General features: G+C 32.8%; 1 protein-coding gene across 2 annotated transcripts in view; it reads right to left on the bottom strand.

Annotated features, from left to right (window-relative positions):
- The window catches only part of LOC129227235 (DDB1- and CUL4-associated factor 6-like), a 53021-nt gene that overhangs the window by 35183 nt on the left and 1433 nt on the right, over positions 1-16405 (bottom strand). For both annotated transcript variants that reach the window (XM_054861744.1, XM_054861745.1), the window contains exons 2-3: positions 6885-6946; positions 4739-4831 (exon numbers count right to left, since the gene is read on the bottom strand). In XM_054861744.1, the coding sequence (XP_054717719.1) occupies positions 4739-4831; positions 6885-6946 (155 nt within the window). The remainder of the gene's footprint in view (positions 1-4738; positions 4832-6884; positions 6947-16405) is intronic.

Below are 16405 nucleotides of genomic sequence, written 5' to 3'. Positions count from 1 at the left end.
TTCACTATAGACTTGCTAAATATTATACGAGAATTCAACTTTCATTTATAAGTCATAAAATAAACGCTTCTCATCTCATTAAAGTTAGTTTTTTTTTTATTCGAAGCCGGTTGTTTAAAGTTATTTTTTAAAAAATAGTGCTCACATTTTAAAAACAATAAATATAATTTGAACTAATTTTTGTTTTGATTGTACGTAGGGGAGAGTGGGGCATGTTAAAACTGTTGAATTGACAGTTATTTTTTAAATAAAGGGAGATAACTCTGGTAATATTTATCTTTTGTGTCAACATTATCCAATAAGTACAGCATTTATCCATGTTGTTTTCAGTAATTTAGGTCTTTAAACTTTTCAGGCAAACAGGTATTTATAATTTGAAGCAAGGAAGCGTAGTGACCATGATAGCGCTTCGCACTTCCAAGCCGCTGATCTGATTCCTAGGTTGTGCAAGGTTAAATTAGCCTTTTATCTCTTCAGTGGCTTGATAAAATGAGTACCAAGCAGTGGTGTTCCAATAGGGTATACTCCACATAGGCCGTATATTCTCAAATATTTTTTAGACATATAGCGTATACCCTCAAGCTTCAAAAATTTTCATACAATGACATATTACGTATATGATCGCATACACATATTGTGCGTAATGGATTACTGGGGGTTACCCTCAGAAAAACATATGTGAACATCACTGGTACCAAGTGCGCCTGGGAACTAAACCCTAGGGGTCTCACCCTAGGCTGTCACTTAACCAGAATATTTATCTTGCACCCAAAAGCCCTAAGTCACAAAAACTGAGATGGGCACAGTAGGCCTTGGTACTCATGGGCTGTTACTGAGTTTAGTAATCTGAAACAAGGCAAGCAAGTTTTTTCTACTCCTTAAAATACTGCTTTTCTTTTGAAGGGTGATATTAACCTGATTTGAAGTTATATTGCCATATTCCTTGAGTATTAGGCTCACTTTTTCAGAGAAGACATTTTCATGCTACTACAATTCGGTCAGATCTAAAATAACAGATACACAACAGCATAGTATAGAGCATGTTGCAACAGTGTTTATTATGCTCTTTCTCTTGTCTATTCTTACTTTGGATAGTACATTGAAATGATATTAGCTGTTGGGTTTTGCTGATTTAAAACAACTTGATTTAAATCTATTGCTTTAAAAATAAAAAATAAAAAAAATTAGTGATATAAATAAAAAGTGGTTTTGAAATTAAAGAAGAAAATTTTTATGACACACACATATATATATATATAATGTATTTTAAGTGAAAGTAAGGTGGATGCATATTTTTCATACCAAATAACAGATACATCACTCAAAAATAAAATAATTATTAAGTCCAACATGTCCCGCCATGGAGCATGTTAGTAATTTTTCGACTGAAATATCAACATTCATTCTTTCTTACATATTGTTTTTAAAAAAATATATTTCATTTGAAATCTTAGCTGACATTTCTATCTATAAAATAAGCCTAAGTGGGCAAATCAATATCTTTAATTTACTAAGTTACTGATTAGAAAGTAAAACATGTTCCAACATGCCGCACTCTCTCCTCAACTATTTTCAGCACATCTCATTCCCATCACACTATTTGCAATTCAAATAAACTATAGGAGGAGCAAGTTATTTTTTATTCTCAGAGTGACTGGAAGGGTGTTTCTTTATTTCATAGTAAAGGTTGCACTCTCTGGTACACTGATGGTTCAAAAATGAATGATAGCACTGGGACTGGGGCTTTCTGTCCTGGAGATGGTATTGAATACTCTTGTCCTTTGAGCAAGTTCACTTCTGTTTTCAGGCTGAAATTTATGCCATCATGTTGTGTTGCAGTATTTGTTTGAGTCGTGGCTATAGAGACAAATGTGTTCATATCTGCTCCGATACTCAGGCTGCCTTAAACGCACTTAATAAGGTTGTTGTGACATCTCACATGGTTTGGGATTGCTATAATTTGCTCTGATCTCTTGCAAAGTTGAACAAGGTTACTCTTTAATGAATGAAAAAGGTGTTCCTTGTAACACCAAAACACGTGTCTGCAATAATTTTGCAATTTTTGTGCTTCACAACGTTGGATTACTAACTGTTCTAAGGTTTCTCTTTGTTGGGTACCTGAACACTCTGGAGTGAAGGGAAACGAAAAAACCAACTACCTTGTTCGGAAAGGTTCTGATACACCTTTTGCTGGCCCTGAGCCAGCAATTGGGATTTCAAAAAATCTTATTAGGACTGCTATTTTTGATATTTTTTTGTAGAAAACAGTACCATAACTGGAGCAACCTTGACGGACAGCGACAGGCAAAGGAATTTAATAAAGCTTGCCGTAGTATAAGGGCAAAGGAGTTCTTGAGTCTGAACCGAAATAGTGTCAGGAGGGCTATCAGCCACCTTACTGGACATTGTACCTTGAAGCGGCATTGGGTGTCACTGATGACCCAATTTGTAGAGGTTGTCGCTTTCATGAGGAAACTGCTGCACACATCTTGTGTGATTGCCTCGTCTTTCAGCTTACAGTTTTGAACACTTTGGCTGCCATTTACTTGAACCTTAGGAGATTTATGACATTCCCATTAAATGCCTGTTGATCTTTGCTTCAGCTACTGGTCTGTTTTAGAACTTCTGTTTGGGGTTTAGTACAATAGACCTCTGGTTGAAATGCTTGGCTCTTCTGAGCCCCCTTGTAATCATTTCATTTCATTCATAGGGGGCGCTGCAGTCTCTGACCAATGATGACTGAAAGAAGGTAAAACCGATACCAATCCACTTTGCGTAGAATACGACATGACCTGTTCAATAAGAACAAAAAATCTGGAAATTATGATTTTTTTCAAAGCAATACTAATCAACCTTGCTTATAGACTAGCTTTATTTTTTTTTTTAAACTTTCACATCATATCATAATTACTGCACAATGCGATGTTTTAATATTGTATTTCTGAATTCTACAATGAATTCAAAATAATTTTACAAGCTTACAATTTAAAGCAACAAAAGAGCCTGAAATTATCTGTAAAAGAATGTTAAGCTTATTACTAGCAGCGTCGCCCGGCTCTGCACGGGTCTACCGGCCTACCTCGAAAATAAAAGTTATTGTTAAGTGACGCGAGTTCAACACTCAAGCTTGAACCAAAACAAAAAAAAAAAGTCAGTGAAATTTTGAGGCAGATTGTGGAACCCCCCCCCCAAAGTAAACATTTTAAATCCCCTGATAACAAGAAAAGCCTCAAAACAAAAACAAGAATTTTACCTGTTCATATTTGAGAAAAAAAATGGCAACAGATCTTTTATCTCAGTGATTTTCTTCACGCTATACATTTTAATAAAAGCATTGTTGCGGAAAGTTGAGATAAAGCACTGAATAATATTTTCAATGGAGGAAAGTCTTCGAAAAATATGGATTTTATGTTGAAATCTAAGTGTCATAATTAATAGTTTTTAATTGATATCTCTGCTTATTATTATCAGAAGATTATGTTAAATAGCCAAACATGAAGACGGGAAGATTACAAATCCATCGATACTTGGTTTGATGGTCAGTTCACTGTCGTTCGGGAGAAGAAGCTTGGACATACATAGGTACATACGCTCAGTTTTTAATTATATAAGATGTTACTAAAAATTACAACTACTGAAAGAGGTAATGCTATAAAAATATTATAACTTACTATTTAAAATTAACATTGAATATCATTAATTAACATTATAAAGTTTCTGCAATTTTTAAAATATCAATTTGGAGTTTAGTTATATTTATTATATGAAACTTAATTAATAAAGTTTCTTAAGTCTTTTTGAAAAATCTTGACTATCTACACCCTAAAAACTAGACCAAAAAACAAAAAACACTATTTATCAAGGTTTGTGATTTTTTTTTCTTTTTTTTTTAAATCCAAAAAGTCATTTTTAATTTAAATCAAATTTTTTACTTTTTTTTTAATCTTCAAAAATTTGTCGATATTAATTGCTTTACAGTTATAAACATAATATATTTCATACAATAGATGAAAAATCAACTTTTCAGCTACTTTCATTTCATGGCAGCAGCTATATTTTAATGATAGTTATTAATAGACCAGTTTTACAGTAGATAAAAGCTCTGAAATGAATTTAACTGAGCTGAAGAATGCAACTGTTAAAACTTGATAATGAAACAATCTGAACGAATGAATCTATTCAGCTTACTCCTAAAACTAGGATAAGTTCTCTAAATATTCAACAATTTTTTAAGATTTACAAATGCATTATAATGTTTAGATATGATGTGATTTTGTTTTATGCTTTGCTTAAAGATAAGGTTTCCATCATCATGTATGTGTTTAGTGTAAAATAATATGTTGAACAATTACTTTTCTTAACTATATTAGTCATGGTGTACCATAAAAACTGCCTTTTTTTTTTTTTTTTTTTTTTGAGCTGTAATTTTGGAGTAAAAGCAATATTGGAAGAGTCTGAAAATCTGTTTCACACACACAGAAAGAGAGACAACTGATTTTAATCAATGATTTTGTTTAAAAAAAACACTTGATTCAAATCAATTGGTTTGAATCCTATTTATACAACAATATTATTTATCTTTTAATTTTGCCAAAATGTAATTTAATTTACAGCTCTACAGCTCATACAGGTATGTACATGTATGCATGCACAAAAGTATCACACTTTGTTGACATTTAAATTTATAATAGGATAAATGGAAAAAAAGAAAAAAAAAATAATAATTAAAAAGTTTTACTGAATAATTATGGCCATGAACTACAGATAGACGCTGATCATCTGAACCAGATAACAGAAATCTTCCGTTTTCATTCCAACAAATACTGTTTACCTAAACAGGAAAAGAAAACAATAATTCAGTCAAATTATTTATTTTAAATAGATGCAGAAAAAGTAATATATTACTAAAATTCATCAAAATTAATTCCATTTTATTCACCATATCCTGAAAACAAACTCTGAATTCTTGATGTTAATTATTACATCTAACTGCAAAATCTGTTGGTTATACTTAAAATGCTACCACTTGGCTGCAATTAGACTGAACTTAGATAATGCATAGTGAATAAATACCATATGGTGCATTTCATGTTTCACTGCATCAGCAGGGGTAGAAGTGACCGACTTGTCACATATAGGACATTTTCCACAAAAAATATAGGACACATTATATGAATAATTTTGGTATGAAAAAAGAAATAATACATATCATATATTATTTAGTTATTCTTATCAATGATTTTGTTTAAAAAAATCCTCAAACAAAATTATACCTTACATCTGAAATGACATTCCTGTAGTTGAAAGAATATTTTTTTAAAAAACAGTGTGCTTTATAGACTAAATAACTAAACAAAATTTGAACAAAGATAATTTTTATTTTTTCTTCCCCACTCATGACCCAAGTACCAATTCCACTGTTCTTTGATTTTGTATCTAAACTGAACCTTTTACCACTTGTATTAAGAACAAACAGAGCTTGAGAAGGATCCTTCAGATGTTTTCTTCATGCTAGAATGTTTAAGCATGCAGCCTCAATTGCGAAAATCCACTATTACTTATGGGCACTGAACATTTGCAAAAATGGCAAAAAGCGGTAATCATCTTTTCCTTTATGCACCATGCACCAAAATTTGTTAATGTCCTCCTGGTTCAACAACTCCACACGAAATTTTGTTAAGCAATGCGATTTCGCCATTATAATTCCACTTATTACAACAAACTACATTTTAACATCATACGGAACTAACCATTCCACGATCCCAAAATTCCACAAAAAGAAAAGATTGCAAAAAGAAAATTAGAACATTCTGATCAGAAAATGCACTGAACACAAAAATATACCAACGAAAATGAAAACCATGATGGAAAACAAAACAAACGTCTGTTGCCCCCCCCCCCTCCAAACGCAAAATTCTAAAACCAACTTCAGCCTTAGTTATCGAAACTCCGCCCACTATAGAGTGAAGTCACATTGCTGTAGCCAATGAGAGAAGGTGCCTTTTGCAGAATTTTGTCAGTTGAGTGTTGAGTTTTTAAATTTGAAACTGTTTAGGCACGTACTTTCAGCAAAAAAACTGATGTCAAAAAGTTTATTTACCGTTCTTTTTAACAGATATATAGGGTAAAACCCGGGAATATAGGAAATATAGGACATTTTTGAAAAATATAGGACATATAGGAATATTTTGACGCTTTTTTTTTTTTGAAAATATAGGATATATAGGACTACTTCGGCCCCTGCATCAGGGTTTAAGCTGGGTTCAAAATTTCATTAGCATAAAAGCTAAAACTGAGGGGAAAATTTTAGCAAAATATGCTAAAATGTTATATATTCTCATATACTTATTTATGCCTCAGTGTGTTTCGTCTTTAGTTGAAAATAAAATTAATATTTCATCTGAGAGATCTTTGAAAAAAAAAGTACAGCAGCTATTTTTTTTAAACGTAAATTAAAAAAAGAGAACACATGATTGGTTTTTAGAATGTTACAGTCCCCTCCTCCTAATAAAGCAGTTATTGGGGGACATAAGGCCAGATAAGACTAAATGTTATTGAACTGAATAGTAGTTTAAACATCTTAGCTAAGATTTGAAAAGATTACGTTGATCATCGCCATGCATGCTTCCTCTCAAGGATGATACATTTTTTTTTTAAATTAATTTTTTGTTTGTGCAAAAAAGTGAAAATGCATTGCTTTATTTTCACAATTAAGATAGTGTTTTTGCATTTTGCGAAAAATGCGACCGTATCGGAAACTCTGCACTGCATTAATAGAGATATATAAAAATAAAACTAGAAATATGAACTAACTAATTTTGTTTTTAACATAATATCATAACAAACTCAAGAAATGTCCAATAAATTATTAAATTGGATCTTACACAGCCTGTGTGAGCAGGTATCTTGATCTGTAACTGCAATTTTTGCACAAACTCTCTGCTATCTGAAAGTAAAGCAAAAGAATAAGTACAAACTAATTCACAAAAGAACTCTTTTAACTAGCAATAAATAAACATCAATACTAATAGAATGACTGTATAAGATGTTGAATGTCAAAACTAGCTCAACGCACTTTTTAAAATTTTGCAGGAGATACAAAAACACTTTCTCACTAAGGCTAAAAATGTAGTCTTGAGCAAAGAAGAGACCGAAGGGACATGATTCAGTTGTTTAAATTTATTAAAATGAAAGATTTTATGGGGCTGAAGTTTAGCACTGAAAACAGGACAAGGGGTCATTGTTTTAAGCTATTTAAATCTCAGGCTAACATGGATATTAGGAAAAATTATTATTTTAGTAGGGTAGTGGAACTTCGGAACAGCTTACCGGAAGAGGTGGTAATGAGCAAGGGAGTAGATAGTTTTAAGAGGGCCATTGATCTTCACTGGGGATTGTAAATTGACTAGGACCAGTCTAGCTGGGCCCAGAGCCTGTTGCTGGTCGTCACTTTTGTATTTGTATTACATATTGGACTGTTTTTCCCAAGAAAATCAGTCCCAACCTGATTGAGATGGATGTGCTCCAAATCGCTTTGCAGCTTTACATAGTATCCGGAAATAAGCATCAAATTGCGAAAAAAATGACTTTTAAAAAAATGTATGGATCAAACTAGTTTTGATACTTGACACCTGATATGGGAAAATAAATTTCATTTGCTTTGCAATACAGTATTATATAATTCAGAAGAAAAAACAGAAATATTCATAGGAAGAAACATTTTTATTATTACAAAATATTCCCAAGCAATAAATTTCAAATGGGGGGGGGGACCTACACATAATCATGTAAAAACACTTAACTGACAGTAATACAATGGCATCCCCCCCCCTAAGGACAGGGGCGCACTCCCTAAATATTGCACAAACACCCCCCATCCCCACATAAAAAAGCAAGAGCACTCCTAAAAAAGTAAAAAATACCCCTCAAACCCCCCTAAAAATTTCAATGGCACATTCCATGGTGGGCACCCCTGAGTAATATACAGCACACACAAGTTGAAAATAATAATAATATTTAATAATAATAATTTAAAGTAAATAAACAAGTTATTAAAAACGAATAAATAATCATCAAGTTATAAAATTTAAACAAGCTCCTCATTATCTTTTAAATGAATTTATCATAAAAATGGAGATTAATTATAACATAGTGTCTAAAGATGATTTTGAAGTTTATCAAAAAAATTTGTAATATTAAACTTTGCTGAGTGCCTGTACTAATATCAATCGCATTTTCTCCTCCAGAGAAGTTTAAGTCTGCAATTGAGGTACACATATCATAAGATTTAGAAATATTTGAAGGAGCCATTTTGAACAAAGACATATATTATTTAAAAATAAAATTAAAAATAGGTTAAAAATTGAATACAATTCAATCAGTGCAATGCCGGATCTAGGAATTTTTTAAGGTGGGGCAAATCCTCAAAATGCCGTCCCCCCTCAACACATCCATCCATCTCGCTTTAAATTTTTCTATAAAGTTGAACTTTCACATTTTTAATAAACTGTAAAGTGCAATATAGATTGATTACAAATTCATTTTGTGCCAAAAATGTCATTCTGAATAATTTTTTTGTTTAAAAAAAGGCATACCTTAACACAAATTGCAATTAAAATTTTCTCCCGCTCCGCTTTTTTCCGAAAACGAGTTCAGTTTTCGGATACGAATGCTTTGCTTTTAATTTTCCAGTTTTCGCCACCTGCAGCTTTTTTGCTGCAAAGGAGCAAGCCACCCCATTAATCAGGGATCTTCAACCTACGGCCAGCAAACAGATTTTCCCCGACTCGTGGTAAGCTTACAAACTGAGGATTTTTTTTTTTTATAATTTTAAACATTTTGAAAGAAAACTAAGCCTAAAACCACTACTAGCCAAAGGAGAGCAAGGGGAGGGGGGGACTGTCTCTTCCTACAGGAGGGTCTCCTACTTTCACTTTCCTCCCTCAAGCCATCAAAAATAGTTTAAAGTTGCATTTGTGAAACTTCAATGCTGAAATATTTCTGTAGGAGAGCTGCTTACCTGTCTTTTCTTCTTCATTTGACCAAAAATAACCTAAAATGGTGTTTTTAGTATTTTAATTTCTTGCAATTTGCTGGATGAGCGACCATCCCCTTCCCGAACATCTCAATGAAAATAATATCTTAAAATTGCGCTTTTGAAACTTTAATAGTAAAAAAATTTCTGAAACAGCTCCAGAATTCTGGCTATTTTTCTAACATCGTAAAGGATGTCCAGAAATATGTTTTTAGAATTTCATTTCAAAACATTTTCCGAAGAGAGCATTTGGTCCCTCTTCATTTTCTAATCATCACAAATTACCAAATTTTTCTCAGCTTACCAATGTTTTTCAGTAAAAAAATCACATATGTGAATATATGTAGTTCTCCCATGTAAGTAATCATATTTTTTATCTTTTTTTGAACTGAAGGACCATAAACCATGGGTTTGTAAAATCAGGGCTGCCACGAGACAAGACGAGCCCAATGCTAGTTTTGCCGCAGGTCCCTCCTCCCGCTATGCTAATTTTACTCTATGCGTACGACTTTAATTCCGATACCAGTGAACATATGACCAAGTATTTCCGTGAGTCAATATTTATCTGGAGATTAAGTGCAAAATGAGCAGGGGTTGCAGTTCTCTAGTTCCATAAAAGAAAGCAAATGCCCTGTTTTGAATTTGCTCAATCCAAATCAACACTTTTCAAACTTATACTTCCTAAGTCATGGATGCCGGCCAGTCATTTCCAATTCTTCCAGGAGAGATTGCGCATGGAGAAATCATTTTTACTTTCTATGCATGGTAATGGCTAGAGGAGGGAGGATGAGTCTTTTTATCACAAAGCAATAAGCTAACTTTGTTTTTTAAGGAGCTGGTTAACCTAGATGTCATGAAAATTATCTACAAAGCTGTAACCCAATACACAAAAGCAGGAAAAACTACTATCTTTCCTGTACTTTTATTGGTTATAATTGATTAACCTATAGTGGAACCCATAAAAACCTGCACACGATTCCCTACAACGTTCATGGTTACAACATCGAGCATTTCATGTCAGAACAAGTATGAGGGATTATTTTATTTACTCTTCTACATTACATTTTTATGACTAAGTTTTCACTTTTATTTTATAATTTACCTCGTAATCAGAGCGAATGAGGAAAAAAGAAAGCGTTAGATACTGTACACTTTTATGTTTTCTTATAGAAATCAATGCTAGCGAAAATATCTTCAATAGTGTTTTTCGAAGTTTTTACTTCCTACTGAAAAATATTGAAATTAGCATCCCCCCCCCCAATTAAATGCCTCCAGCAACATTTACAGGCTCAGCCCTTCCCAGTTTCTAAACAAAGAGTGCTTCATAAAATTTGTGAAGGAAAAACTTTTGTATGTTTATTTTTTTATTTTTTGTAAGCATGACATAATTTTAAAAATATGCTGCGATCAAGGCTGTATACAAGAGGGAGGTTTATAAGGTTCAAACCCCCTCCGAAAATTTTTAAAACTTTTCTAAATTATACTTTTTGTTCATAATAAAGATTTCTCAACAAATGTTTGGTAAAACCCTCCCCGAAACAAAAGTTTGGTTACGGCCTCGGCCGCCACCAGGTGGTAGCACGGAGTCTACACCCGAAGCCAGTTGATCAATGAGGAAACAATCAATATTTAACATAGTTTTATTTGATTTTACTGAGGAGGAATCTATTTGAGTGACTATTACGCGTGTTCCGGTTCAGTCCCACCAAAAGTCCTTACTTAATCTGAAGAAAGATTTTTACTTTCTTCTATATCTAATATATAGAAGAAAGTATTGGATTCGTGCAAATTTTCGAATTTCGAAGGATTCGAACGTTTTGAGGTGTGCTGAGTCCATTTCGACCATTTTTGGAAAATGTCTGTCTGTCTGTATGTGTGTGTGTATGTGTGTGTGTGTGTGTGTATGTGTGTCACGTCTGTGTGTGACCAGTTTTTTGTGGCCGCTCTACAACAAAAACTACCGCATGAAATCGAACGAAATTTAGTACACGTATGTGCCCCTATGTGAACTTGTGCCCATTAGTTTTTGGCGCGAATTCCTCCAAGGGGGGTGGAGCAATGGGACGTTTTTCGAGTTACGCTTGCTTGCTATTCCTCAGGAAGTAACTGGCGGAATCAAACAAAATTTGGTCCATATGTCGGTATTAACAGGAACAGGTGCTGATTCAATTTTGGTGTCAACAACTCAAACGGGGGTTGAGCTATAGAACGTTTTTTGTCGTCAATTGTGACTGCTGTATCTCAAGAAATAATGAACGGAATGAAAGAAAAATTTATCGGCAAGTAGCCCTTAGTGGGTATAAGAACTGATTTTGTTTTTGTGTCAACAGCTAAAAAGGGGGGTAGCGCAATCACGCGTTCTTTTTTTCCATTTTGAGTGCCCTATCTCAAGAAGTAATGCTACGTTCTGGTTGAAATTTGGAATATATGTGAATCCATATGTAAACAGGCTTTGATTCAATTTTGACGCCGATCGCTCCAAGAGGTGTTGATTTTTTTTTTTTTTTTTTTTTTTTTTGCGAATAAAAATATTTTTATTAATGCAACAATAAGAAAGATAAATCGTAATAGATTGTCGTCTGCGTATTTCTCGTGATTTTAATTGTATGGAAATGATCGGAAATATTATCTCAATGATTTAAAATTTTTAACTGTTGCCATCTTATGTTTGTTAACAAATAAAATATTTGTAATTAATTCAAGCAATGCTTTTAAAATAACTTTCAATTTTCGCTCTTTGCTTTGCTTTTGCAATAATTCAGACATTGGAATAGTCGTCAAGTTTTTGCATGTGTAATTTTGTTTTTGTTGGGAATATTGCTTCCTCGTCAAGCATGGGGAGGGATCAGAAAAAAAAAAAAGAAAAATATAGAAGAAAGTTTCGTGATGGCCACAACATACTAGTTTTGTATTGGAAAGGGTTCAAAGAAGGGTAACTAAATTAGTAAGGGGACTCTCAGATTTAGATTATGATACCAGACTTAATAGGCTTAACATGTATAGCCTGGAGCAAAGGAGAGTCAGAGGGGACATGATTCAGTTATTTAAATTTATCAAAATGAAAGATGTAAATGGATTAAATTTTTGTGGGGAAAGCAGGACAAGGGGTCATTGTTTTAAGCTATTTAAATCTCAGGCTAACTTGGAAATCAGGAAAAACTACTACTTTAGCAGGGTCGTGGGCACTTGGAATAGCTTACCGGAAGAGGCGGTAATGAGCAAGGGAGTGGATAGCTTTAAGAGGGCCATTGATCTTCATTGGGGACTAATTAATTGACTAGGACCAGCCTAGCTGTGCCCAGAGCCTGTTGCTGGTCGTCACATTTGTATTTGTATTTGTATTATCTTCCTCTGTAACACCTAAAAATGCCTCTGTAAAGAGTCACTTGCTGCTCGCAGCCCTGTTTTGCCGACTTCTTTTGTAAAATATGCATCTATTTTTGAAAATAAATAACTGTAAGTCAACTTCAATTGTCAGCAAAATAAACGAGAAAGCATGAAACCTTTTTGCATTACTTTCTTTTACTTATAGCACTTTCCAGAATTTCTTAGAATAAGCAATTTTTTTCTGCCGGAAGCACCACTCGAATTTGCCACCCCCCTGAAGCTGCCGCCCGGGACAAGAATCCCAGCTTGTCCCCCCCCCCATAGATCTGGGGCTGAATCAGTGCACTTTCAAAAATGAGATGATATCTCAGGCAAAGAAATTTTATTATGTGATGAAGCGTAGACAAAAAGTTGACAGCGTGTCCAGATTTTCCAAGGACAGTACGAAATTGTTAGGCATTGTCCCAATTTTTGCAACTTATTTTTTGGTCTGAATTTATACAATTTGTCTTGAAAACCAATAATGCTTCTGAGTAGTATTAAATATATATGTTTTTACTTACACATGGTTGATTTTTGCTTTCTGATAAAATTTATATTGAGGCACCAGAAAAATTGGCAATGACGAATTTTGCCACCTTTTGAATTTTTTCATTTCCCAAAAATAAATCACAGTTGAAGATAAGTCAAAAATAATTTACCTTGATATTAATGAACTTCTAAATGAATAAAAGAATGGACTATAAATTAACACATTGATTTTAAAAAATGAACGAATAAATAAAATAAATGAATTTAAATTTATAAACAAATAAATGACTTCATAAATGAATAAGTGAATAATGGATAAATAATTTTATGAACTAATGAATGAATGAATTTTTGAATGAACAAATGAATTATTAAAAACATAAATTAATTTTTGAATCAATGAGTGAGTTTATTAATAAAAGAATAAATAGATGAATAAATTAATGGATGTGTTTACAAGTGAATGAATAAACAGATGAATATATAAATGAATTTATTAATTAATAAATGAATTCATCAATGAATTATCAAAAAAAAATATGAATTAATAAATAAATTATTAATGAATGGACAAATGAATCTATGAAGTGATGAAGAAATGTATTTATGTGAAAATGAACTTACAAATAAATGAATAAATTAAGAATCAAAAAATGAGTTAATAAATTAATCAATGAATGGACAAATGAATTTTAATAAATAAATGAATTTATCAATGAATGAATAAAGGAATTTATGACTGAATGAATGAATTTATAAATAGATGAACAAATGGATTCATCAATGAACAGATAAATTTATTAATGAATTTATGAATTAATGTATAAATGAATTCATTAATGAACTAATACATGAATTCATCAATGAATGTATGGGAACCTGTTAATGAATGAATTAATCCATTTCTTAATGAATAAATGAATTTACAAATGAATGAACTGACTTACATATCACATCGCCACAACAACAAAAATTGATTAAACCATTTATTTCTTTTAACAAAATATTTAAAAAGTATTATAGTGTCCCAAGTTTTGTGCAATAAAATTTATACAAATACAAATGTGATGACCAGCAACAGGCCAGGGTCCAGCTTGGCTTTTCCCAGTCAGTTCATTAGTCCTCAATGAAGATCAATGGCCATCTTAAAGCTATCCATCCCCTTACTCATTACAGCATCTTCCGGTAAGCTGCTCCTAGTATCCACAATCCTATTAAAGTAATTTTTTTTTCCAATTTTTAAATTAGCCCTCGTTCTGCTTTCCATGCAAAAATTTAACCCATTAACATTTCACTTTATCTGCCAGTTTGTTGGCTCTCTCAGCTTCAATGTGATAACATCTGCCTCCGATTCTGTTATTCAGTCAGGAGTTCTAATAAGAACGAAACTGGCGTCTTAGAATGTGAAAATCATGCTGTTTGGAGTACGGCTTGTATTCTGCCTTAGCCCTGGCTTTGGGGCGGTAACTTACGGCTAAAAACTGAATCTTGTCCCCTCTGACTTTCGTTTGCTCCAGACTATACATATTAAGACTTATAAGTCATGCATCATAATCTAAACCTGAAAGCCCAATTTCTAGCCTAGTAGCCTTTCTTAGAACTCTTTCCAGTAAAGAAATACCTTTCTTCAGATAAGGAGCTCCATAACTGAACAGTGTATTTCCCAAATGAGCTCTTACCAAACTTCTATATGTGGGCAGACAAACCTTATTAGATAAGGTTTGGTTGCTTTAGTAGTAAATAATAGTATTTTGTGATATCAGCAGTTATGCGCCCCTCAACAGGTATGTCCCCCTCTTGGCAATTTCTGAGTTTTTGCACAACATTGAGATTTTTTTAACTTAGGAATAAAAAATTAAAATTAAATCTTTTGTAAGATGTCTTTTCATCCACAAGCTTACTTTTTTTGCATTGGAAAAGGGTTCCTTGAAATCCCGAAACAGGTGTATAGAAAGTTTTCAGCAATTTTGTATGCAAATTAACATTTTAATATTTACTTTTCTGCACATAGGTATTTTTCATTTCTTAGCTAATCATGTTTAGATAGCTTAGATTTTTGCTCGATAGTAATGTCAAATCTCCAAAAGGTTTTTATTGTTCTCTTCAAAAACAAAAGCATGATATGGACCATATAAATCCCTAAGGTGAAAACTCTTCTACAGATAGAACTTGTACTTGAACTTTGTCAAACCCTGCTATAACAATCCTTAAGTGGACTGGCTTAGGAGATCACTATAATGAAGGGTTTGCTACAACAGACTTTTTTTATTATTAAAGTCCATTCTTGCTAATATGTCTTTTTTACACTAACTTCTATCAGTGATTAGGATAACATTAAGTTAAGTAGTAATATTAACTATTGTTCTCAGTAATCAAACTATAGAAATAGTGAAATCCCATTACAAAGAACTTCAAGGGATCACAAATTCTGTTCGTTGTAACAAGAATTTCTTTGTAATGGAATTGGAATAATATAGTGGTAATTAAATCGAAACTGAAAATGTATTTTGTTGAAACTGAAATTTCATTGTATTGGTATTCATTGTAATGGAATTTCACTGTTTCTTTTTATTTATTCCTATTAGGGAAATAAAAATATTATTTTTAAATTCTAAGCATTTAACGTACATTTCGTTGATTTTTCCGTCAAATAGTGTAAAAAATCTACAACTCGTTTACCAAGTTTGTCATAAAAAAATTGCTCAAAACATTGTCAGCTGCCTTAGAATTACAAATCTACGAGATACCTGCTACAGTAAATTTTGAAACAAAAAATTTCTTGCGAACTGAGAATAGGCTTTCTTTTTGCTTTCCAATTCAAAAATAAGTTTAACTTAATTTCCTGTAGAAATTTTGTTTTGCTTGTCAAATTTAGCTATGGTCAGCATGAAGTTCACAATACAATATTGGCAGAAGAACAATAGGTGAGGAATTTGTTTTGGACCTGGTGGGAAAAGGATAACTATTGCTACAAGTGCTATAAAAAAAATTTAAATTTTATATTTGTTTTGGGTCCCTATAGCCAATTATATGTTGTTTAGTGACTGTTAGATTTTAAAATACATTTTAGCGACATATGACCTCAGTCTGGACCATTTTAAAGGTTCGCTACAACTGGCAGATTGAGTTCACTACCAAGGGCGCCCATATGCAAAATTGTAAGGGACAGGGGGGAGGGGAGGGCTCAGATATTTTCCCCATGGTTTAGCAGGATATTTTCCCTATGGAAATTGATTTTAGTGCAGATTAGACTTATTAAATATGACATTTTTAATATCCTATTAATTAACGGCTGGAAAAGAAATGTTTTTACATTTTTGCAAAGAAAAATACTATAAACAAGAAAGTTTTAATTTCTAAGGGGGGGGGGGCCTCGCGTCCCCCCTTGCCCTCCTATTTGGGCGCCCTTGTTCAGTACATACCACCTGGGTTCACTATAACGGGGTTCGACTGTAGCAACCGAATGCTATTGAAAGATAAAGCATCTAACTTTCCTCCACTTTTCTGCTTAAA

Source organism: Uloborus diversus, chromosome 8 (genome assembly GCF_026930045.1).
Source record: "Uloborus diversus isolate 005 chromosome 8, Udiv.v.3.1, whole genome shotgun sequence".
In the NCBI taxonomy this organism is placed as follows: domain Eukaryota; kingdom Metazoa; phylum Arthropoda; class Arachnida; order Araneae; family Uloboridae; genus Uloborus; species Uloborus diversus.
The sequence above is the reverse complement of the archived record's forward strand: the minus strand, read 5'-3'. Positions and strand labels throughout refer to the sequence as shown.